Raw genomic sequence first — 23,413 nt, forward strand, 5'->3', positions numbered from 1 at the left:
AAGGGCCTGGAACTGTGGCTCCATCAGAAGCACGAGTCCAACTTCAGAGTCAAAGGTCAGCTGTGCAGTCTGACGTGATGGAAGAATGTCTTCAGCAGCTGCCAGTGAAACATAGCGTTCAATTGATTTCAAGTTGATAGAAATGAACCTTCAGACACCAGGGAATGTTGCTGTGAAGTGAGGTCCGGGTGGGCAGTCACCCTCCTCGATATTAAACGTGTGTTTCACACTCTCCAAGTATCTCTTTCTTTGAATATTTAATTTTTATAGACTCATAAACTTCAAACAAACAATATATTTTTTAACAATCATGGTAACATACAGAGTTTGTATTTATCCCCCACCACCTCCCTACCACCCACCCCCCACCTTTGTACAGTCAATTAAACTACATTGATACAATTAAATTAAAAAGAAAGTTTTAAAAAATTCAAAATGAAACAGAGAAACCCATCACCTGAGTCATGACTCACTTTGATCACATTCGTTACCCTTCTGGGACAGATTGCCTCTGTGTTCCTATTTCAAGGGGGGGGAGGAAACTAATCAATTTGTGTGTCAATATATTTAAAGCAAGATTGTTACACCTTAACGAATGTGCCATGTTTCTTCCTTAGATTGTATGTGATTTTCTCCAGGGGGAATGCAACTTTGCATTTCCATATTCCATCGTGTGGTATTTAGTTGGGAGTCAAAACTCACATCCAACATTCCCTACATTTTCATCGACTTGAAACCAATAGGTACACTTCTGGGTCCTGTGGAAAATCCACTTTTGTTTTAGTATGTCCCCCTAGGTCTTCCTAGAAAGATCTTACTTTTGTCCATAGCCAGGTGGAGTGGACAAAAGTTCCAACCTCCACACCACATCTAAAGCACACTTCTGAAATTCCTGGCTTTGATATGTGTAACTTTTGTGGTGTGAGGTACAACTGGTGCAAAAAAATTGTTCTGCACCAATCTGTATCTGGCGTTGATGACTCCAGTCACGCTGTCCAGACACTGGTCTTGTCACCACTCTTCATTGATTGTTGTGCCCAAGTCTGACTCCCATCTCTTTCTCTCTCGACCTGTGTAAGTCCGCCTTTGGGCCCTCACTTTGGAATATGTAATACATCTTAAAGATAAATTTACACACATTTCCCTGTTGAGTTAGAACCTCCATGTTTCTACATCAAGGTAGGGTCATAGGTGGTTCCAATTTTTCCCTGAAGAAAGATCTTATTTGCAGATAGCAGAAGAATGTTCTGTTATTCCTCAATTGCTCAAATGACTTGAGCTGTCTTTGCTTGTAACAATCCTTGATACACCTGATCCCCTTCTGGAACTAGGCGTTTTGGGAGATAGTCCCACTTTCAACCCAATATATTGATTTATTCTTTGCCGCAACTGAAGTACATGCTTTAGTGTGGGATTATCTGATTTCTTTAAAATTGGTGTCCCATTTGTATATAAACTCTCCTGTGTCTTTTCACTTACTGCCTGTAGTCCAATTTGTGCCCAGGAGGGGGCCCCCTCCCTCAAAGAGTGAGGCGGTAAACCTTACCTGGGCTGCCCAGAAATATATTTTGAAATCAGGTAATTTTAAACCCCCCCCCAAATTATAGTACCATGTCAAGCTTTCCATGGAGATTCTAGCCACTTTATCATACATTTGTTGAGTGTGTTTTTTTTAAAACAAAAGCCCTGTGGCAATGAAATGGTAATGAATGATTGAAAAAGCTACTGGAGCCTTGGCATCCCCTAATTCTGACACAGCCTCCTCTATGTATCTGCAATAAGCTCATTGAGTTTGTGTCCATATGCCTGACATAATTCAGATCAACAAGTTACCTATATAACATGTAGCTGACAATTGTAAATAATCTCACTTTTTATAGCCATCTGCTGCATTTCTGATAGATGCGAAGTTTGGTTAGAAGTTGAAACTGTCTCCTTGATCGAAGTGAAGCTGGAGTTAGCATCTGAGGACAGAGATAGTTGGTCAATGTTTTTGGGTACCTTGAAGGCATTGCTGGGGGTGGTGGTGGAGGCTGGTACAATAGGCATATGGATGTCAGAAAAATGGAGGATTATGGGTGTAAAGTAAGGAAGGATTAAGTTTACAAAGTCAGCACAATATCATGGGCTGATGGAATGTTTTAAAATTTAAAACATGGTAACAAGCCATTTTGGCCCATGAGCCCATGCCGCCCAATTAACCTACACCCCTGGTACATTTTGACTAGTGGGAGGAAACTGGAGTCCCCGGGTAAAATTCGCGCAGACTCAGAGAATGTACAAATAAACTCCTTACAGACAGCATGGGATTTGAACCCTGGTCCCGATTGCTGGCGCTGTAACAGCATTGCACTAATCGCTGTGCCAACCGTGCTGTCTACGTTTTAGATTGAGACCCTTTATCGAGGGATATTCTCTGACCTAGTGAGTCTCTCCAGCTTCTCTTCACCCACTCAACAGTCCAGCAGATGCAGCTTTTGTGCTTTTCCTCGATCTTAGTGGTACATATTTCCTCTGTCAGCAATGTTCTGAATCTGCGAGAAGTCGACTGGCAAAAGTAGACGAATATAAGGGAATTTTCTTGGAGACAGTACCAATCCTGCAATGGAGTAAAGATGTTACGGAAGAGGCGTACCAGAGACTGAAGAGGTACAATGGGGCTCACGGCTGGAGTGTGATCAGCTACGAAGGTAGACATTATCCTTCGATTGTGCTAAACATCTGGCATTTATTTTTATTACCTTTATTATAAGACAGCAAGCACCACCTCCTCTTTAATCTGTATAGGTTCCATGACCTCACTGCTTGTTTTCCTAACATCCTTTGACTTTATTCCAGTTGCCTGAGTAAATAACGAAGCCAAAAAACTTTAAGATCTCCCCCAACCCTTTTGGCTCCATACATACCTGACCACTCTGATTTTTAAGGTGACCAATTTTGATCTTTACTATTCTTTTGCTCTTAATATGTAGAAACCCTTAGGATTTTCTTTCACATTATCTCCTAAAGAAACCTCGTGTCTTTTAGCCTTCCTGTCTATCGCACTTGAAACAGCAGAACCCTGGAACATTGAGCTGCCTGTCCTGCCCCTCCTGCAACGTTTCACTAATGGCCATAATGTCAAAACAGAAATATTATGAACTAGGTGAAAAAACGCACAAAATCCTAGCATGGCAGCTTAAGACAGAACAAGCTAAGAAAATAGTATTGGCATCAAGGAAAAAAGACAAACAAATTACGTATAATCCAAAAGAAATTAAGGAAAACTTTAGAGAATTCTATGAACAATTATACCGAACTGAAAACGAAGGGAAAGAAGGGAGAATAGATGAATTTCTAACTAAAATTGAACTACCAAAACTAATGGCCATAATGTCATAATTCCATGTGCCAATCTAGTTTAAACCCACCGTGTCCAAATGCTGAAACTCTGCGTGGACTAGTCCTGTGGGAAACCTTCTGGCATGAAAATGTGTGAGGTGGAGGAGGGAAAACCCCCAGCACTCCCCACTCCTTTCTCCTCCCCCCCCCACCCCCAACCTCCCTATTCTCCCTGTGGTCAGGCCAGTTGAGGATGAGGAATAAACACTGGCCTTGCCACTAACACCCATGCTCCAGAAATCCAAAACTTAACCCTTTGGACTCCGGCCATTTTAAAATTTCCATAATATATAAACTGAGTAAACTACATTACGAATATCAGTATGAACCACCTTGTGGTTGGGTATAAAACCAGTCCCAGAAAAAGGTGACGCAGTATATTTGCTTGTTGATTGTCCCTGTAAACCAGGACGTGGAGTCCTAAGGGTTAAACACTGAAGAATTAATGATAAATTACAACAACCTGTTACAACCTGTTAGAAATCCATGAAAGGGAGCAAAAATTATTTGCTCTCCCCATACTAGCCAAAGTATCTAGTGTGATGAAGAGAGATGCCTTTTGTGTTTTGGAAAGAAGATGCACCTGATGCTCATTTTTCAAGTTTCCTTCTGAAGTATGAGGTCATTCACCCCATCAAGTACATGTTAGGCATCTGAGCAACCTTATCTGTTCCACTTGTATCCTTATAAGCTATTCTATCGTTGGGCCTAATAACAGACACCTAATTCTCCGATCACCCCCACTCCCCTCTACACTGGGGTAATTATTGTTGAGGGGTGGGTGCGACTCAGAACTAGAATTGTAGATTCTATAATCCCTGCACATGATAAGATGTGCCTTTGTAAGTGGCAGAGCATGAAGGGACATTAGTGAAGCCCGTAGCTGGGAGGGTAAATATCATTTGTTTATTGAATAACTATTATCATGTGGTCTTAATTTGGAAATATTATCCACCTCATCAATCTTGGGACTAAATTGTGGAAATTCCAAGCCAATGGCACCTTTGCCAGAAGAAATGTAGGTATAATCTGAGGTCACATTGTGTGGTTCACTGCAGTTAGAACATCTTTAATGTTGTCACAATGTTCTCAATGTTTAATGTTCATCGGAGCATTATTGAAGAAAAATTAATATGGACACTTTTGGTGTAAAGTTGTGCTCATAAAGGATAAAAATGTCTTGGAATGGAAATTCCAGAGCTAAGGGCTTTGGGTTCAGGTGGAGAATTGGAGGGGACAGGGGAACTGGGATGTGGAAAGGGAGGGCAGGGTGACTGGGCAGAAGTGAGGGAGGCGAGAGGGGATTGAGAAGTGGAGAGGGAGGGCAGAGGGGACGGGGCAGAGGTGAGGGAGGGTGGAGGGGACTGGGCAGAGGTGAGGGAGGGGAGGGAAGTGGAGGGGACTGGGAAAAGAAGGGAAAGCAAAGGGGGACAGGAGAGAGGCGAGGAAGGGAGGACGGGATGGGGGTGGAGTGGGGGTCGGGGGGTGGGGGACGGGGGGTGGGGGACGGGGGGTGGGGGACGGGGGGTGGGGGACGGGGGCTGGGGGACGGGGGCTGGGGGACGGGGGCTGGGGGACGGGGGCTGGGGGACGGGGGCTGGGGGACGGGGGCTGGGGGACGGGGGCTGGGGGACGGGGACGGGGGACGGGGGACGGGGGACGGGGGACGGGGGACGGGGGACGGGGGAAGTGATTGAAGGTTGAGGGGTTTGGAGATGGCGTGGAGAGATTAAAGGGATCTGAAAAATGACAAGACTTTTTAAATCAAGCCATAGGCAGTACAAATGATTAGGAAGTTTAATAAATTTCTCAGTAACCAAACCAAAAGTTGGACATTAGAAAGTCTAGAGTCATAGAACAGATCCTTTGGCCCATCTTGTCAATGCTGGCCATGCTGGGGTATTCCCATCTGCCTGCAGTTAATCCATATCCTTATGGATTAACACTTTTTCATGGGCCTGTATGCACTTCCTTAACTTCCTCTGGCAGCTCATTTTTCCACACACCCTCTGGTCCACCTTAACTCTCACCGTTATAAAATTAATTATTTGGTCGATTCAAGGTAATTAGTGTTGACTATTGTTTGAAAATGTGACCCAACATGCAGTTACATTGTCTGCACTTGAAAATTATATTGACATTATGAAAGGTATGTCTCACTAAATACTGCTTCCAATTTATCTGAAGCAAAAGTTTAAAGAGGGCACCCTTGATAGTTCTCGAGAGTTGCAGTGTTGAAACAGGCCATTCAGCCTATCCTGTCCATATCAAATGTCAACCACTAGTCCCACCTTTACGTTCCCCCCCTAGGTTCTACAGACAATGTACAGTGGTTAATTAACTTTGCGTCCTTCCCATGTTTGGAATGTAGGAGAAAAGCAAAGTCACCTGGGGAAGCCTTTGGCGGGGGAGGGGGGCGTTAGAGGCATTGCGTGCAAACTTTGCGCAGACAGCTCTCGTGGTCAGGACTGAATTTGGACCGTGATGCACCGAATCCACCAACTTTTCCACTGTGCAACTTTTGTCTGCCTTTCCAACACATTGCAACAGTGAGGTGAGCTCCCCTTTTGCAATTACAGACCTAAAGGATACTCTGAGATATCTCAACACCTCTGCCAATGCGGTCCTGTTTGACGACTGGGAGCAAAGGCCAAACAAATCTTCAGCCTGCATTCACTGTGCAGTGATTGGAAATGGTGGCATCCTGAATGGTTCCCGGAAGGGCAAGGAAATCGATGGGCACGACTATGTATTCAGGTGTGCTTTCATTTGTACTTTAAAATGATGGGTGAATGCCAGATGAAAGAGATTGTTTGAAAACTCAATTTAATTTAGACATACATCGCAGTAATAGGCCTTCTTGGCCCATGAGCTCATGATGCCCAATTACACCCCTAGAGAAACTGGAGCCCCCAGAGAAAACCCACGCAGACACGGGGAGAACGTGTAAACTCCTTTCAGACAGTACAGGATTTGAACCCTGAACCAGAAGCTGCTACTGTTACAGGGTTGCGCTAAATGTGCTGCTCCATTTTCACACACTTTGAATCATTCATCAGGTAAAGCCAGCCCTATCGTTGTTCCCTCCGACCTCAATTTATTAATTGAAATGGAGTACAGAATTGAGAATCACCAAGGTAACACACAAACCACAGTTGCTGGAATCCAGAGCAAAACCCCACCCCCACAAAAGTGTTGAAGGAAGATTCTAGGGAGAAAAAGGAATGGTTGGTCTTCTGGATTGAGATCCCTGCGCGTGGACTGGGATGGAGAGACACAGGAGACTGCAGGTGCATGAATCTGAAGCTGAACACAATCTGCTGGATGAACTCCATGGATTGAACAGCTTCATTGGGAGATAAAGAATGGTCGGTATTTCGGGCCAGAACCGTTGGGACTGGTGAATGAGGGAGATGTGAATCAAGACGGACAGATGATAAAATTGGTAAGTTCTAAGTGGGTGCAGGAAACAGCCATCGATGTTACAGAGGACGTTGGGGTATGGTGATGGGGTGGGGTCTGTTCATTATGTTTCACCTCTTCCTTGTTCACCAGTTCCATGTCCTACTCTTTCACCCTGTCCGCCTCTCTTCTCTGCTCAAAACATCAACCATTCTTTTCTCCCACAGCTGGTGATTGATCCACTGAGTTCCTCCAGCAAGTTGTGTTTAGGACTGAGAGAAAAACTTCCAAGTGTGCAGAGTATGTATGCTTTGAAGATTTCCTGTCTCTATTCAACTGCTCCACTTTAAAGTCACTCCTCGATGTTTTTTCTTTTGCTGAGAGTCACCAAAGGATGATGTGTTTCTCAATGAGAGCATGAACACACTTAAATTTGGGTCTGATTATGTGCTCTCTATCGCAAGCCTGTCTAGAATATCTTCAAAATGAGTTTTTCTAGTCAATATTGTGCTTTGTATGTGAGGAAACAATTTTCCAAAACTCATTGTACAAAGGTTGGTGTAGCACTTAGCGCAATGCTGTTCGAATCTGGCACTGTCTGTCAGTGGGTTATACGTTCTCCCTCTGTCTCCATGAGTCCCTGGGAGCTCCAGTTTCCTCCCACCATTCAAAATGTACATGGGTTTGTAGGTCATTTGGGTGTATTGGACCTGTGATTGGACTTGTGGGCCGAAAGGGTCTCTTACCATGCTGTATATTAAAATTAAATTCTAACCTGGTAAATGAGAATAGCTGGTTTCTCACAGAGAATCTCTGCAGAACAATCTCAAGCCTGGCTGACAGTTGTTTAATATTCAATCTAGTTTGTACAGTAGAAGCCCAAAAATCCAGATGCCAGAAATCCGGGCCACCCGAGAATATGAACTCTCAAACTTTTTATATTTAGTGGCCTTTTGCGTGCATAAGTGCCACAGATGTACAGCGGCAACAAGCGATGCTTAATGCAGGTAATCTTATCACAAAGAATTCATTTGTAGACTGTATTTTTCTTTTACAATTTTATTTTTTAACATAATTTCAAGCATTACTTGTTTATTTGTAGTAAAAACATTGTTTACAATTTTGTCGACTTTATTTTTCTTTAAAACTGCTCGCTTTGATAAATGAAGCCTGCTGTCTTTCCTAATGAATAAACTATCAAAATTTAACTGTTCATCTCTTTATTCCTCTTTAAGTTTGAATATTAAAATTACTGCCCAAGATTGTGGAAAATCCAAAATTCCGGACTGATCCAATCCCCGAGCAGTCCAGAATTTAGGACTTCTACTGCACAAACCTTTTGCCTTTATTTAGTAATTCCAAAAAGTTTATGCAGAGGGATTCAATGGAATGGGAGGGAAGATTGGATAAATATTGTCACGTTTAAATCCATGCAGTTAAAATTCTATATCTTTGACTAATTCTATGTTTATTGTCTTTGATGCAGAGTCAATGGGGCCATTATTAAAGGATATGAACAAGACATAGGAACTAGGACATCATTTTATACATTTTCCACAAACACAATGAAGAATTCTTTATATGCATATCGTCACATGGGTTTCACTGGCTTGCCAGATTCTGAGGTAAAGTATCCCCAAATTTTGCTCTCTTGCAAATACTCCACAATGAGTTGATTTTTTTTTTGGCAAAATATAAATGCTATTAAATCTTTCTCACCTTGGACGCAGCAGAAGTTGGCCTTCTCTGTAAGTGGACAGTGTGGTTTGGTGTAAAGTGGGTCCTCCACACCGTCCCGAGCCTGTGGAAGCATGTTTGGTAGGTCCCCCTGATGAGGATCCCTCTCAATTGCAGGCAGAGAGGGCATAGTGACACATTAGAGCAGCTCCAGGGGCCCAGATTCAACCCTAACTTCTGGCTGCTGTCTGTGACTGTTAAAGCGCCAGCGACCCTCCCCTGTTCTCCCCATGTCCATGTGTGTTTCCTACGCATGCTCCAGTTTCCTCCCCCAAACCAAACAATTGTGGGTGGTAGGTTAAATACCCAATTGTAAGTTGTTCCTAATGTGGTGAGGGGGAATGTGCAGAGCAGAAAACTGGATCAATGTGAATGGGTGGTTGAAGGTTCAATGAAGACTCAGTGTGAAAGTGACCCTCCTTAGCTTCAATCGCTGCCTATTTCAGTGAAGGCACTGTTTGTTTTACAAACCGTTTTAATCTCTTCTGCATGGTCTCGATTTAATTCATTCTAAGATGGGGCGACCAATAAAAAATAGTTGGGTATCAGAAATTAAACCACACCAGGATAACCATGAGAACAGAACTTTTTGTGCGCCTGACAAGAAAGAATATTTTGAATACTGCCATCAATGAGGTAATAAGCCTGTCATAACCTTTCTTATTAAGTTGCCCTTCTCTTTAAGGAGACGAGGTATGTTTTTGTACCTGATCATGATCGAGATTATTACTTGGCTAAAGCTGCGATTACAAACACACCTGTAGAGAAGGGGAAAGACAAATCCCAGAGGTAAATCCCTTTGTTTTCTTTATTCCATTGCACAGTCAGGAAATCTGATACATTTCCGGTTTATTATCAGAGAACATGCATGACATCACATACAACCCTGAGATTCCTTTTCCTGTGGGCAAGGCAGAATTACCTCTTATTAGCAATGCAAAAAAAACTGTACACAACATACACACGTAAACAAATAAAGAAATGTAAACAAATTGTGTGATACAGAGAATAATTTAAAAAAATCAATAAAGTGCAAAGAGTCCTTAAATGAGTCCCTGATGGAGTTTGTCATTGAGGAGTCTGATGGTGGAGGGTAGCATCTGTTCCTGAGCCTGATGATGTGAGTTTTGTGCCACTTATACCTCTTTCCTGATGGCAGCAGCGAGAACAAAGCATGGTGTGGATCATTGATAAATGCTCCTGCTCTCCAACAGCAGCGTTCTGTATAGATGTTCTCGATGGTGGGAGGGTTTTGCCTGTGATGTCCTGGGCTGTGTCCACTACCTTTTGAAGGGCTTTATACTCAGGTATTGTTTTCCCCATACCAGATAACTTGCTTCAGTGAGTCTTTGTGATGAGAGCAGGAACAGATTTTGAATATTTGTCAGAGATTTGTAACCCTGAGATTCTTTTTCCTACAGTCCAGGTAGTGCAAAAAAAACCCCTGTATTGACTGTAACAGACTGAACAGGCACTTAGAGAGTGTGTAGGTGAGGAGCTAATCCATAAAGTGATTTAACTGCCTGAACAGTCTGAAGCTAAATCCGCCAGAGGTGCCAAGCAAGTGATCTATCTCACCTTCTGTCTAAAATCCTCACGTCTTTAGCCAATTTGATTCACTCCGCATGATGTCAGGAAATGGCTGAGAGCATTGGATACCATTGGGGCATGGGCTTTTACATAGGAAGTCATATTTGTACCATACACAGCAGGCAATAGAAGGAGGCGGAGAGAGAGAGACCCTTTGCTCTGGACTTTCAGTATCTTTTCCATCTCAAAGTGCACCAGTATCAACATCCTGAAGAGCACGGTTAACGCTATGCTATGGCAACACCAGTGACCTGGGATCAAATCTGGCACTATCTGAAAGATGTCCCAGGCATAATGTACAACTCCTTCGGGTTTCCTCTGGGTGCTCCATTTTCCTCCCACCTTCTGAATTAGTAGGTTAATTGGTCACATGGGTGTATTTGGGCAGTGCAGGTCAGAAGGGCCAGTTAATGTGCTGTATCTTTTTTAAATAAAGAACATATTGGCGGGTTACATTGGCTGTTGGGAAACAGGCACATTTTGGTCATGTTTTCTGGTTGGCAAGATGGATTGATTAAGATTGATGTTAGGGCTTCAAATCGTTATAATTTATTTAATTGACAGAAGACAGTTCCTTAGCTACAAATACCAAATATGTGGATGATACAAGCATGGACAGGAATGTATATTCTGAAGACATGAGCTTGCTACAAAAGGTTATCATCAAAGTTGAGAAAGACCTGACAAATGTTGTATAGTGTGGTAGAATGAGAGTGTTCCTATAAATTCAGATAGGAATACTAGCCTTGTGTTAATCATACTGATTAGTCCAACTGCATGATCAGCAAAAGGCTAGTATTCAGTTGCAATAATTAATTAAGAAATTTGAAATACAATAAAAACCTGGTATCTGGCACCTATGGGGATATAAGTGAATTTTCCAGTTGCTTGAGATTGCATGATTGGCAAACTAATGGTGAGGCACGTCAATTTCTGTATGTTTTTTTAACCTATTTATTTTCTACAATTTTTTTTGTTTTTGCTTGGTCGTTTGAGGATGTAGTTGTTTGAATTCAGGAAAACAGTGGTTTTGCTGTAATCTTATTATTGCTGGGGAAATAGATCACAAAAGTATGGTTAATGTTCAGAGTGTAGAACATTACAGCACAGGTGCAATATAATCGAGGACCTGGACCCACCCCTGATTTCTATGGCAAGCAACAACTCTCTTTTTTGAATATTTTATTTATGATTTTCCAAACTTAAACTCAGTTATCAACATTATCAGTGTCGATGTTAATAATAATCAGCACTGACTATGATTTACAATTGTCAAATCTATACAAAGTTTTCTGCAGAGCTCTTTCCATCCCCAATCCCCCCAACCACCACCCTGTACATTTAACACTTAACTAACCACAGTTATACATGACATTAAAGACACTCACAACAAAGGTGTGAAACATCAGGGTTTTGTGGGTTTGTCATGGCCGATGCTCAGGCTGCTTTCTTTGCTCGACTTTATCTAGTTGGGATGGGATGGACCCCTTCCCCCTCCCAAAAGATTGAGGAATAGATGGGGAAGGTAGGGAGGTGAGACATGATGATCCACACTATAGTCGTGGATTATAGCTCCTATGGATTTAAGTATGGTTGCCGATTTTTAAAAAAAGTGTCATCCTTTTCTCAAGCTGTAAGTAATTTTCTCCAGAGGAACACTGCTTTACATTTCCGTGTCCCAGCACACACAACTCGGGCAGGAGTCGGATTTCCAGGTAACGAGCATCAACTCCTCTTGCTTCAGCTTTTTCCTTTCCTTGTTCTTCATTCATCACATGAAGAATGGCCCTTGAGCGAAGCACTGGTAACGATGACTAGTTTATTGTTGCACGCATAATGCACGTTCTACGGTGCTGGTTCGGTTCAGTCCCTCCAGGAGTTTGCAGGGTGTGAGGAACGGTGTGTACCGATGTGGGAAGGTGGTGGTGATGTGATAGACTGAGACCAACTTGTTCAGGGTTTTGGCTCAAGGGCCAAAAGGGACTGTAATCGTCGTCATCCAAGTTTTGTCTCTGTTTCAGGCCACAGGACTTATTCGGGGGAAACGTGAAGCCGGAAAAAATCAAGATGTATCATCCAGACTTCATCCGATACATACGGAACAGGTGAGACGGAACTTTTTATTGAATTGTTGGGAGAGGAATATCAAGGAAGAGTGAAAAGGATGTAGGTGGTTTGAGATGTGGATGCACCACCATTTAATATTGTCATGGGTGATCATACGACTCCACTCCCTTATTCCTGCTTTCTCTTCACTCCCCTTGAACCCTAGAGCCAAGATGGTCACGTGCAACTCCCTTTTGAATGTATCCAATAAATTGGTCTCAACAACTTTCTGTAGTAGGACTGCAGAGGTTTTCTTCATCTCAATTCAAAGAAGCAGAAGTGGGCCCCTTGAATCTACTCCGCCATTCTAATCATGAGCTGATCCATCCTCTCACTCAGCCCCACTCCCCAGCTTTCTCCCCATAACCCTTGATGTCTTAAATATGACCCTTTGACTAAAGAAATACTTTCACATCTCTGTTTTAAATTGACGCCCTTTTATCCTGAAATTATGTCCTCTTGTTCGAGAATTCCCTACCATGGGAAACATCCTTGCCACATCTTCTCTGTCCAGGCCTTTCAACATTCAAAATGCCTCGATGAGGTCCCCTAGATGGCTTCCCCCTTCTCCTTAGACCCCTTGTTCTGGACTTCCCAACCTCGGGAACATTTTTCTTACATTTAACTTGTCCAGACCTGCCAGAATTTTATGTCTCAGTGTAATCCCTTCTCATTCTTATAAATTCCAATGAGAATAAATCTATAATCTAACCCTAGACTTTCATCATATGTCAGTTCTGCCATCACAAGAATCAGTCTGCACTCCTCTAGTAGCAGGAATCTCCTTCCTCAGATTAGGAGAACAAAACTGCACACAAAACTCACCAAACACCTCCACAACTGCAGGAAGACTTCTGGGGTTCAATATTCCAAACCTTTTGCACTAAAAGCCAACGTGCCATTTGTTTTCTTCACTGCCTGCTGTCACTAACATCCACGATTTAGGATTAGCACCACATGAAAGGAATTCCACCACCAAAGCCGTGTTATTGGGACCACAAGAGACGAGCTACTGCAACCTGGAGTGAAAAATTAAACTGGTGGAGGAACTCGCTTGGTTGAGCAGCACCTGTGGAGGGGAAAGGGAATGATGTATTTTCAATTCAACATCTCGACCCAAAACATTGAAACCCACCACCCCCCCCCCCCCCCCCCATCACAACAGATGCTGGCCGACCCACTGAGTTCCTCCAGCAATTTGTTTTTTGCTCTGTAATAACAAATCTTTAATTGAATATGGTGAATGTGAAATGAGGTGATCTGAGGGTAGACAAATGTTGCAGTGATCGGACATCCAAAACCACTTCATTGCCTATGAACCTTTTGGAGAATTTGAGATCCTGCAGAATTGAGGGATATGGAATCTGCGTAGGATAACAAAGCATGGATAATAGAAACACATCTTGACCTGAAGTAATCTTTCCTGGGAGCAAAGAAGGTTTCTAAAGTTTATTAAAAAATTTAGACGTACAACATGGTAACTGGCCCTTCTGACCCATAAGCCCGTGTCCCTCAAATGCACCAATGAACTGAGAGCCCCCTTATGTTTTGAAAGGAAACCGGAATATTCGGATGAAACCCATGCAGACATGGGGAGAATGTGCAAACTCCTCACGGACAGTGCCAGATTAAAATCCAGGTTGCCAGTGCTGTAATAGTGTTGCACTGACCGCTGCACTAACTGTGCCATTGAGAAGTTTGATGAGGTGTACAAAATTTATAACTGGTTCAGGTGGGGAAAATTGGGTGATATTGGTGAATTACTGTTGCCCCAGTTCTTACATGGGAGGGCAGAGAAATTGAAATGATCAACTTCCACTATAAATGACATGTTTGCCAATTAAAGCTCCCCTTGACCATGCCTAATGCATTATTGTTTCCATAGATTTTTAAAGGCAAATATTTTGAAATCACCACACCGAGCCATTTACCGCCCAACCACAGGAGCAACGATGCTGATGGCTGCAATTCACTCCTGTGATCAGGTAGGCGCGAATATTATTTTAATTTGCTCTGAGGATGCCCCACCACTGCAGCTCCCAGCTGTGACTTGATGGTAGAAACACAAACCACTTTTTCTGATCACTGATCTACTAATGTTCCTGCTAGGTAGACAGATGGGGTGACGCTTGCTAGTTCAGAGAATGATGTGGACTTTCTGCAAATTCCATGGAAGACGTTACACGAGGTGCTGCTTCAAGAAAGCAGCTAATATTGGCGGGGGAGTCACGTGATGGAGTAGTGGCCGGACGGTGAACTCCAGCCCTCTCCAGAAAAGTCGGGAAAAACAAGAGAAAACACAAAGGCACAGAAATAAAAGTTACAGAAAAGTGAGTATAAAGGTGGAAAGAAGATGGCGACAAAAAAAGAAAAGTCGAAAGCAACGGTAAGAAGAGAGGAAGAGAAGACAAAGGAGGAAAAAGGTGAAGGCCTTACCTGTCCGAAGAGGCCCGCTGCGGAGAGAGAAACCCGCTCCCTCAGGTCGGTAAATAATGGACTACAAAAATGGCTCACAGAGCCGAGCAAAAGTGCGCAACCGCGCATGAAAAAAAACACACCGACGGGAGGGGGGACCAGCTGGGGAGTCGATCTCCACAGCCGGCAACGACAGCTGCAGAACACCTGCAGCAAGAAGAGACCACAGAAGACAATAGAAACAAGAAAGAAGAGGAGGAAAGGGCAACAAAGAAACAACAGATGGTCAACCCAGAGGAAGAAGAAGAGGAAGAGTATGGTGAAATAGAAGAAGAAAAGATAGGCAAGGTAAAGGATATACTTGCTCTTATTAAAGGATACATGGAGTCATTTAAAGAATGGCAAACACAGGAATTTAAGGATTTAAGAAAAAGAATAAACAACACAGAAGAGAAAATAATTAAAATGGAGATGACCTTAACAGAAATGGGAAAAAAAATGGACAAGATGGAAGAGCGGGCAGTAGCAGCAGAAATGGAGGTAGAAGACTTAAAAAAGAAATTGGAGAAATCTAATAAAAAAACTAAAGAGACACAAGAACTACTAGCTCAAAAAATAGATACAATGGAAAACCATAACAGAAGAAATAACATAAAGATAGTGGGCCTTAAGGAAGATGAAGAAGGCAAGAATATGAGGGAGTTTATAAAAGAGTGGATCCCTAAGATCCTAGGATGTCCAGAACTACAGCATGAAATGGAAATAGAAAGGGTACATAGAGTATTGGCCTCTAAACCACAACCACAACAAAAACCAAGATCTATTGTAGTAAAATTCCTAAGATATACTACAAGAGAAAAGGTACTGGAGAAGACAATGGAAAAAGTAAGAGAGGGCAACAAACCACTGGAGTATAAAGGGCAAAAAATCTTCATTTATCCAGATATAAGTTTTGAACTCCTAAAGAAGAGAAAAGAGTTCAATACAGCAAAGGCGATTTTATGGAAGAAAGGGTATAAATTTATACTAAAGCATCCAGTGGTATTGAAAATATTTATTCCAGGACAACAAAACAGACTATTCTCGGATCCAGAAGAAGCGCGAAAATTTGCAGAACTATTACAAAAATAGACTGAGGGAGGAAGACGGGTAATGAGAGTTAAAATGATCACGACTGATATGTATGTGGGTAAAGACAAAAATAGACTGAGGGATGAAGACGGGTAATGAGAGTAAAAATGATCACGATTGATATGTATGCAGGTAAAGAGGTATAAGAGTGAATAGAGACAATGAGCATACATGAATGTATCTGTGCTTAGAGGAAAATATAGATAGTATAGACAAGAATTAATAAGGGAAGGTAATGGAATAGAGAGAATAAGGAGGGAATTAAAAGAGGGACCTTTGTGACATATGAAAAGTGAAATCTTTTCTGGGGGAGGCGGGGTGGGGGGAAATAGCGGTCACTGCAAAATCAGTTGACGCTTGCGAGTGGATTCGCAAATCCAAATGGAGAGGGGAGATGTGGTTGTCCGACAAGGGATAAAGGACAACTCAGGAGGTGAAGGGGAGATTGGGGATAAATAAGATAGAAATAGGAGAATAAGGAAAATGTTAGATGTTGTAGGAATGTTGTCTTATAAAGAGTTGAAAATAAGAAAACAGAAATGGAAAAGGAGGAAAGGTAATGATGGAAAAACGGAAAGAGAAGATAAACAAAATATAAAAGGGCTACGCTGAACTATATGTCTTTAAATATTAATGGAATACATAACCAAATTAAAAGGAAGAAACTACCAAATTTAAATGAATAAATGTATTCCATTAGAAAAAATAACATATTGGTTAAGAAATAATATTGAAATATTCGAACAAGTTTAGGAGCCTTACATTAAATACAATAGCGAAAACCTACCGGGGACAAACATTACCTAAGTTGATGGAAGGAGAAGGAAAGAAAAGAATGGACTCAGTAGAATTTCTGGTGTAATTTTGTTGAATGACAACATTGTCTGACTGGCTTAATGCAACCTAGATTGTATATCTAAAATGGATGAGAGGGGGGGGTGGGGGGGTGGTTTGGGAGGAAAGGGGGGGGGGAGAAAAAGTCACTGTATATGTGTGAAAAAGAAATAGTGTATATCATGGCTAATGTGATTTATGGTGTGAAAAATAAAAAAATTAAAAAAAAAAAAAAGAAAGAAAGCAGCTAATATTAATAAAGGGCCCGCATCACCCTGGTCACAAACTCTTCTCGCTTTTACCTCTGGGCAAGGCCAGCACCTTTGGGTTCAAGAACAAGCTTTTTTTTTTACCCCCCCCCCCACAGCTCTCAGTTCACAGTTCAAGTTTATTATCATCTGTAAAAACATAATGCTGGAAAAAGTCAGCAGGTCAAACAAAGATCAAGTACACTGTTTAACCTGCTGAGTTTCTCCACCATTGATTTTTTTTCCATTCAGTCACAGTGTCTGCAGACTTTCGTGTTTTTTCTTATTATCATCTGACTGTATATTTACAGAATGAGAATTTATTGTCAAGAACAGGTCACAAAATTTGTTGTTTTGTAGCAGTATCACAGTGTAAACATTTATTTAAACTACCTTAGTGCAAGGAAAAGTCAAAGTAAGGTAATGTCTTTGATCATTCAGGAATCTGATGGCAAAGGGGAAAAAGCTAAGTGCGAGTTTTTAGGGTCCTGTATCTTTTTCCTGATGGTAGCAGAGTGAAGAGAGCATGACCTGGGTGGTGAGGGTCCTTGAGGATGGAGGCTGCTTTCTTAAGACACCTTTTGATTGAGTCCTTGATGGAGTGAAGTCTGGCGCCGGTGATGTTGCAGGTAGAGTTAACAACCCTCTGGAGCTTTTTCTTGGCAACAAAGTTTCTCTGGATCACAGTGCACACAAGTACACAGCACATATTAATCACATGTATGCAAAATAAATGTATACATGAGTATTTTGAAATAATTTACTGACTACTGGATGTTGTTCATCAATCTTACAACCTGTGGGAAGAACTAATTCAGGCTTTTGAATCACCCTTTGTAACCCTAAATCTCATCATAAACTACTCCAGCAAAAGATCAGTCTGCACTATTGTAATATCACTTATTTTGCACTAACTACAATATTGAATATTAATCTATTCTTTTTTCATGTCATTTATACTTTTTGACAGTGTGCTTTACATACCTGTGTGGCTGCAGTCAGCAAGAATTTCCGTGCACCTGTGCATCTTACTTCTGAGTTTAACAATAAACTCCCTTCATTACCATCTCCAAATGAATTTAAATCTTTGTCTTTTGTGACTTGGCTCCCTCAAAGACTTGAACTCCTGAACCAGGAGGCTAAACACTCACCTGCAGGGAGCTGAGCCTAGAACTCGGGCTGATGACCCACTGCAACGTAGATGAACTAAAGAGGATGTTGGATATAATTTTAGTGGCTTTATCTGCTGAATCAGGTGCATGTAAAAGGCCTCTCTGAGTTAGCACCAAAGGCAAAGAATTATCCCTGATTGACCTAAGCAATAACCAAACTGATCATTATTTATGTTGGTGATTGTGTCTCTTCTATTGTGCATTTTGCTGCCAAAATATCTGATTACCTCTTGAATCCTGGGGATTACGTAAGGTGCGACTATGAATGACTGTATTTGAGGGCATATAAGACTCACTCCCAATTTTAGCAAGAAATTTTATGAAAAATTAGTTTTAGTGTATTTACAGATAAAACGTTTTAATAACAATACTGCAATAATTAACAATAGAAAACCTTTAATAAGAGAACATTAAAAGAAGTAATTATCGTAGACAAAAACACAATAAAACATCAGTGTTCCGTAACAAAGATTTTAATCACTGCCTGAACATTTGTCAGTAATGATCACTGTTAAAGCCCAAAATCTCCGAATCACTGCTGTTGGATTCACTGTCTTCAAATAATGCATCTTCCTCAATGCTATCAAGAACATTACAAATCTCACAAAAGTCTTAATAATTCCAGCTCTTACAGTGTCCCAAGAAGTCTTCACCCACTCACTCACCTGTGTAATGGTGGGATGTTTCACTCTTCCTGCTCGTGTTAGTGCAGTGCAAGTTTTTGTAATAGTCCACCGGGACTTTGCTATATTTTCTGCAACCATAATTTGATTCCAACTTTGTCCATCCAGACTTTTGGATGAACATGAACAAACACAGTGTGTGGTATTTTTTTCTTTGGGCGAGTCTTTTTTTTAAATATTAAAAATGGTGGCAGTTTTGTGCCATCAGCACAACGGGCCAGCATGTCCTTTCATGATCAGTAGTTTTTACTACAACATTTTATGCTCCTTTAACATTCAGTTTTGTTGGATGGTACATCAAATGTTACTGGAACTTCATCCATGTTCCCTATTTGGCTCAGTTCAAAACAAGTTCTTTGTTGTGAACAGATTAGAAAGTTATGAAATTCTAATATTTTGCCTCATAATCCGCTGGCATTGTCTGTGCAATTGAGGTTTTTGTACGCATTGATAATCCGTGCCATTTCATGAACTGGTAACACCAACCCTTTGTTCCAGTAAAATCCTTGCGCTTTTGTTCTCCTAAGCTCCTGGCCTTGTGCATTATCACCTTGCTAGAAATACATTTCCCTCATTCACTTTCACTTATCACCCAGTTTTTTAAAAAACTCCCAAGTTGTGGCCAACATGGGGCTGGGCAACGAAGGTTACGTTTACCCTTTTTAGCAGCCTCTAGCCATTTTTCTTACCTTCTCCATTCACGTACCATTTTTGCTGTAGGTGGCATTCCAAAAACTTCAGCTGCCACTCTATTACTGTGCTCCTTGGTATATATTACTATTTTTAATTTGTACGCGATAGTGCAGGTTGAGTGCGTTCTTCCAGTTGCCATCTTGTGGATAAAAGCCTCCACTACAGTTCCCAAAATGGCGGCTCCAAAATGTCAAGGTGATTTTTTTTGGGGGGAGGGGGGGTGTCTTGCATGCTTACTCACTAAACCAATGCAGTCACTCGTACAACCTTTCCATTATTCTTCATCCAGTTTGCTCTGTTTTGGTTCCACATTGTTTCCTGCTCCTATCTTTCTATCCTGCTCTTATTTGGAAAGGCAACTGCCACTCAGTGAGCCTGCCTCTGACAGTTTTATTTTCAGTCATGTTACACCCCAAACTAGCACAGAGGACACAATACAAATGGGTTAAATTTTAACTCTATATTTATTAATAATTATTAACAATATAATATCTTCCCCAAATTAACCCCACTATATGCCTCTTAATAATAAATATACAGATTATTTATAAAAGGTGTGTATGTGAACAAAACCCCCTGTCTCCCTGACCTTTTCAGTCTGGGCCCATTAGTCAAAAACAAAAGAAGGAAAAAAAAATCCCCTAAACCCCAGGTCAGTCCAGTGAAGTCGGTCAGTCCACAGAACTCGCCCTCAAAGTTCAATGATCAAATTCATTTCTTCAACTGATAACAGTAGGCTTCTGTATGGACGTTGGGGATAGAGATGACTGATGTTGCTTGGCAGTAAATTTATGAATCCTTTGCAGGTTCTTCAACATAGACTTTCCTTGGTTCTTCGTTTGTTTTGTTTTAACCACTTCATTTATGAAGCTTGTGGCTTTAACAGCTTCTTCACAATTTCCTTCTTAAGCTGTGACCTTTTTGCCACATTCAAATTCAGTGCTAGAAATCCACCCTTTAAAGTGACAGACCACATGACAGTACTTTTCTACCCCTGAGGTTTAATGTCTCAAAATAACAGCCCCTGATCACCAGTGGTCTTGCTACCATCTAAAGACTACATTGGCAGCCAAGTATGTGTAACTTAGCCGTATAATCCTGATCCATCGACAACACCCAAACGAGGCACTGTCTCCAGGAGACAGCCAACATAATCAAAGATTCCCCCATCCATGAAGTGAACCAAGAAAGTTTGCAGACGCTGGGGTTGGGTGCGATACACAAATGTGCCAGAGAAATTCAGCCACGCATTCTACTAGCTGCGGCCTTCAGATACGGAAACCTGAAGTTCAGCACCTCCAGTTTTTATCCCCCATGCTAGCTGTCAGGCTATTGATCCTCCTTGTACAACTTGAACCATAACACTTTGTCAAGACCTCCACTGAATTACTGACTAAACACATTTTTTTTGACCAACTGAATATTTATTTATCATTACTTATTTCTTCAAGATTCAAGATTATTTTGTTGTCATGAAATCAAACAGAAAATGTAATATTACACAAAATTTCCTTTCATCTAGGCAAAGAATTGCTATCAGCAGAAATTGCCCAGCACCCCTTACGGTCAGAAAGGGAAGCAAAGAGAGCTCCCTCCAGGGTCACTGAGTGTCCTGCACTCCTGTAACCTCCGCAATCCGAGCTCCAGATGCAAACCTCTGAGACGATCAGGAAGCCTCCAGCGCCTTCGGCACCCTCTAGCGTCCTGGTTCCGAAGCCTGGTACCCCTGCAGCTAGTCTAATACCAGTGTCCAGCAGGTCGCAGTCTGGTATGAGTCCTTTGAGTGGAGTCACCGGCAGCCCGCAGCCTGTGTAGGTTCCTCGCCTCAAGTCGCCAACAGCTCACCGCCTGCATGTTCTTCAGCCCCAGAGCCCCTCACTGGTCTGCTTCCATGGTCACCGTCCCATGGGTCATGTCCTTTGCTTCTCCTTCTCAAATGGGGGAGTGGTCTCCCTGAATTCTGGTCCCTTGTGGCCACTGCTGATCATTGGCGCTGTCTTCTTTGGCGCTGTCTTCTTTGGCACAGTCATAGAATTTTAAAATAAACCACCGATGGCTGCATTAATGGGCTATTTAAAGCCTGTACAGAACCAATGGCAGTTGGACTGGGTGGTTGGACCCTGCAGGGGAATGATTTGTCTCTGCTGTCCATGGATCCCCGCCAGTAGCTTTTTATATTGCAGCACCTATTTTCTCTTTTGTCTTGGATGTTTTATGTACCAGGAAAGCTGTGACAAGTAAAGCTTTCACTGCATCTGTACATTGTACTTCAGAATAACTCCATTCATTCAAAAACTCACATGGAGCAAGCATGAATAAACTGCAAAGAATTGTGGAGGGCAGTGTTACCAGCTGCGACTGATGGTCGTGATAACTGTCTCGTAGACCTCCGAAAGGACAGCTAATAAACTTAGACCATTTTGCAGTTGAAGTTTTAGGCTCTGAGAAGTATTTCCACTGTAGGTTTCCACATTTAACACCTCTAATCTTATTCACCCTCAGGTCAGTGCTTATGGATTCATGACAGAAGATTATGCAAAGTACTCCGATCATTATTTTGACCGGATTCACCGTAAAGTGGTATTCTATTCAAATCACGACATGAGATTGGAAATGCGATTGTGGAAGAAACTGAATGATTATGGAATAATTCAACTCTACACTAGGCAAAACGAGCAGAGATGAGATTGGTACAACTAGAAACACAGTTCCTTTTTTTTTGTAAAGGATGTAAAATAGTTGGTCTTGTTCACTTCTTGGATCATTTCAGGACTTGGACATTATCACTTGTTTGATAATGATTGGATGAAAATCTCTTTGTTGATCAAGTTCTTTTTGGGATGTACAATTACGCTTATTTGATTTTCTAAAATTCTTTAGATTCCAGGGAATTATCCTTTACTATAATCTGTCTTGTGGAAACTGAACTGAAATAATTAAGTTTATATCTTTGTATTAGTGCAATAAATCAAGTTTAACTATCTGATGTCTTTGACCCTTAACAGGCTTGCCTTTTGTCACTTATTATTGTAACAGAATTTTCACAACTTACAAGTGCATCTGATGATGTACACAAGTCATCAGGTGCTAGTCGATGAAGCAACCAATCTCTTGTCTGGTTTCTAAGTGTCCTGGGGTTGAAAGGTAGGTTTAGCTTTGTCACTTCACTCCATCCTGATCCACCTGGAGAACTATGCCTTAGACACCCGGCTACTGTTCATTGGTTTTAGCTCGGCATTTAATACGATCATTCCCCAGAGGCTGGCGGAGAAGCTTAGTGGGACTCAACACCCCTCTCTGTAACTGGATCCTGAACTTCCTAACAGAAAGACCATGTCTTTCCAGGTTGGTAGAATGCCTTCTGTCATTCCTCTCACCTGTTCTTAAGCTATCTAATATAGTGGGCATGCAAGACCCATACCAGAGGCATGACCCTAAATTTGCTAGTTTCCTCACCAGCTGAAAGGGTTTGAATTCTGTGCACCACCTCTCAGTTCTGCACCAAGTTCCTTGGAGACCACTAAAGTAATGACCTATCTCCTCATTTGTTAGGAAGTCACAACAGCAACTGCACTTCCTGAGAAGACAGATGCGCAAAGCTACTGGCCATCATCCTGTTGACTTTCTAGAGGAGCTCTATCAAGAGTGTCCTGGCCGGCTGCATTACAGTATGGCAGGTTGCTGCATTGAGGACCCCGTCCATCCTGCAGAATCTTTCAGTTGCTCCTGTCGTGGAAAAGATACAGGAGTATCAGAGCCAGCACCACCAGGCTGAGAAACAGCTTCTTCCCAAGGGCTGTGAGAATGCTGAACGACCAAAGGAACTGCTCACACTAACCACCTGAGACTCTCATATTCATGAAACAATGTTTATTTATTTGTATAGATGAAATACTTGTCATGCATATGTATTATTTGTCTGCATGTGTGTTATGTTTGCATATTTTGCACCGAGAACTGAAGAAGGCTGTATCTTTGGGTTGTACTTGTACAATCTGATGGCAATAAACTTGAGTTGTGA

The 23,413-nt window shown here is 41.8% G+C and overlaps 1 protein-coding gene across 5 annotated transcripts in view; it reads left to right on the top strand.

Annotated features, from left to right (window-relative positions):
* The window catches only part of st6galnac (ST6 (alpha-N-acetyl-neuraminyl-2,3-beta-galactosyl-1,3)-N-acetylgalactosaminide alpha-2,6-sialyltransferase), a 34,285-nt gene extending 10,872 nt beyond the window's left edge, over positions 1-23,413 (top strand). For 3 of the 5 annotated variants that reach the window (XM_069929941.1, XM_069929940.1, XM_069929944.1), the window contains 7 exons: positions 2,522-2,690; positions 5,961-6,138; positions 8,270-8,408; positions 9,206-9,309; positions 12,132-12,215; positions 14,102-14,201; positions 21,895-23,413. In XM_069929941.1, coding sequence (XP_069786042.1) covers positions 2,522-2,690; positions 5,961-6,138; positions 8,270-8,408; positions 9,206-9,309; positions 12,132-12,215; positions 14,102-14,201; positions 21,895-22,077 — 957 coding nt within the window. In that variant the 3' untranslated portion in view covers positions 22,078-23,413. Of the gene's footprint in view, positions 1-2,521; positions 2,691-5,960; positions 6,139-8,269; positions 8,409-9,205; positions 9,310-12,131; positions 12,216-14,101; positions 14,202-17,355; positions 17,474-21,894 lie in introns of all 5 variants that reach the window. The other 2 variants (XM_069929942.1, XM_069929943.1) reach the window with 2 other exon arrangements.

This window comes from Narcine bancroftii, chromosome 3 (assembly GCF_036971445.1).
Source record: "Narcine bancroftii isolate sNarBan1 chromosome 3, sNarBan1.hap1, whole genome shotgun sequence".
NCBI classification, from domain to species: Eukaryota; Metazoa; Chordata; class Chondrichthyes; order Torpediniformes; family Narcinidae; genus Narcine; species Narcine bancroftii.